Below are 2502 nucleotides of genomic sequence, written 5' to 3'. Positions count from 1 at the left end.
TGTAGACAGCTTGGTCTAGGAACAAGTGAGTTAGCTAATATGATGTGTTGTGAGTAGTTTCCTGTGATTAATTTTAGGTGGGACAGCTCGCAGCAGTGCATACTTTGGTCAGGGAAATGGATCAATATTATTGGATGATGTTGCATGTGATGGAACTGAACAATTTCTTGCAAACTGCTCACACACCTCAAATCACAACTGTGGACATTCAGAAGATGCTGGAGTGACTTGTTCAACACCTCCAGGTGAGTGTATGATCAGGGTTTCCCACAGGAATTTAGCATAGTACTTGTGCAGCTTCTTGTGAGTGGATTTTTAAAGTTGCTACAAAATTTGACAAATACCATAATTTTTTATAAGTTATTTTTTTAATTGCTGGGAAAGAGTTTTTTCTAATACATTGTACATTTACATGTAATACATGTACATATTTGTGTGCTTTAGTAAAGTTTAGAGCTAGTTCCAATCAAAATTGATTTATTACAAGCTTTTAAAGGTATTAAATATCAGGCCAAAGTCCCTGTTATAGTACAGGGTCATTGGCCAAATTTTGGCTGAAATGACTAAGAGAGAATTCTCCATTTTAATAATTTACATATACTTGTATTTACATGCACAATGTATCATGCAATTTTGTAGTTGTAATACATGTATATTAGCATATGATATTAGTGATGGGTGTTTATTTGAGCATGATCCTTATTCAAGGACATAGAGGACATGTCTATTGTAGTGCTTGTCAGCTCACAAAGCATGCCCTTTAGCTTACTTAATTAGCCCACTTTGTGTGAAACCCTGTATATAATGTGTACATGTATATTGGTGATTCTTAATTTGTGATACATAGCTTGCTATGATGGATCCATTCGTCTTGTTGGTGGTGCAAACAGTTTGGAGGGACGTGTTGAGGTATGCAGTGGTGGAGCATGGGGTACAGTCTGTGATGACTACTGGGATTCGACTGATGCTGGAGTTGTATGTAGACAGCTGGGATATGGTTCAGGTAAGGAAAGGTTTATAGGTTACAGTGTGAGTGTCCCAACATAGGAACTTCGTTTGGTAGTGCCTACTTTGGACAAGGAAATGGATCAATTGTGTTGGACGATGTCCAGTGTGTTGGAAGTGAATCTTACCTTACAAACTGTACACACATCACAAATCACAACTGTGCTCACTCTGAAGATGCTGGAGTCAGATGTGCCTGTAAGTTATGATGCTGTATGTAAATTTTGAGTTGATTCCAAGTAAAAGTTAGATTTTTAAATTTAAAAAGTTATTTGGGCTAAAGTCCTCGTAGTACATGGTACAGAAATTTCACAAAAATTGGTTATGAAGGAATTCCTAATTTTTATAATTTTTTCAGATGTATTACAATGTACATATTCTTATGTCATCTAGCACGTTTGAGCTGATTCTGATAAAATTAATTTTATAATGAATTATTAAAATTACTCAAAAACTGGACCAAAGTCCCTACATGTACATGTACTATATTACAGGGTCGTTAGCCAAATTTTGCCAAAAATGACTATAGTACACTGGGAAATTTTTTGAGTAGCCCAATTTTCTCGGTTTATTGCTCCGTTGTGAAAATAAAAATTGTGAAATTCTGCATTTTCATTGCCACATGGTGCAGTTTGCAAGCCATTTGCAAAAATTTTATTTTATAAAATCTTACAAATGCAAGATTCACTAAAATTTAGAGAAAATATCCCGGCATACGGGATAAGGGAATTCTTCATTTTTATGATTTTTTGATACATATTCTACATATTTTGTTATGCAATAAGATTTATCATAAGTTTTGAAAGTTGCTTCAAAAGCCAAATACATGTACGTGTACATGTAACATTGTAGTGCTTGTCAGCTCATGATGCATGCTCTTTTACTCACTTGGCATTCTTTGTAAAAACCCTGTTTATAAATGTGCTTGTTCTAATAGCATTAATTATGTAAGACACTGTTGTAGCCACTACTGATTAGTCTGTAGTACATTAATGCAACAATGTTTACTTAAAATTGAGTATCATTATCACCAAATACTGCAGGCACACCCATGCATTACAAGTTATTAAAATATTTATTACAGATTGCATTACTGGATCGATCCGTCTTGTTGGTGGTTCACATGATTGGGAAGGAAGAGTGGAAGTGTGTGATAGTGGATCATGGGGCACTGTCTGTGATGATTACTGGGGCTCCCCTGATGCAGCAGTAGTGTGTAGACAACTAGGCTGGGGAACAAGTGAGTTGATTCCTTTTGACAATGAATGATATATTGTGACAGGTGGAACTGCTCGATCAAGTGCCTACTTTGGTCAGGGTACTGGTAGTATCCTCCTGGATAATGTTCAGTGCACAGGAACAGAAGAGTTTTTGACAAACTGCACACACTCGAGTACTCACAACTGTGGACACTCTGAGGATGCTGGAGTATCTTGTGATGGTTAGTTTGTAGAATCCATTTGTGCTGTTACTAGACTTTTTTATTACTTTAGTTTG

At 36.1% G+C, this 2502-nt stretch overlaps 1 protein-coding gene across 1 annotated transcript in view; it reads left to right on the top strand.

Annotated features, from left to right (window-relative positions):
- LOC100634157 (deleted in malignant brain tumors 1 protein-like) overlaps positions 1-2502 on the top strand; it is a gene marked incomplete at its 3' end in the record, with an annotated part of 34929 nt that overhangs the window by 8781 nt on the left and 23646 nt on the right. The window contains exons 6-9 of the mRNA XM_020000027.1: positions 1-25; positions 78-245; positions 848-1003; positions 1048-1203. Of these exons, the coding sequence (XP_019855586.1) occupies positions 1-25; positions 78-245; positions 848-1003; positions 1048-1203 (505 nt within the window). The remainder of the gene's footprint in view (positions 26-77; positions 246-847; positions 1004-1047; positions 1204-2502) is intronic.

Source organism: Amphimedon queenslandica, unplaced genomic scaffold, assembly GCF_000090795.2.
Source record: "Amphimedon queenslandica unplaced genomic scaffold, v1.1 AMPQUscaffold_13219, whole genome shotgun sequence".
Lineage (NCBI taxonomy): Eukaryota > Metazoa > Porifera > Demospongiae > Haplosclerida > Niphatidae > Amphimedon > Amphimedon queenslandica.
The sequence above is the reverse complement of the archived record's forward strand: the minus strand, read 5'-3'. Positions and strand labels throughout refer to the sequence as shown.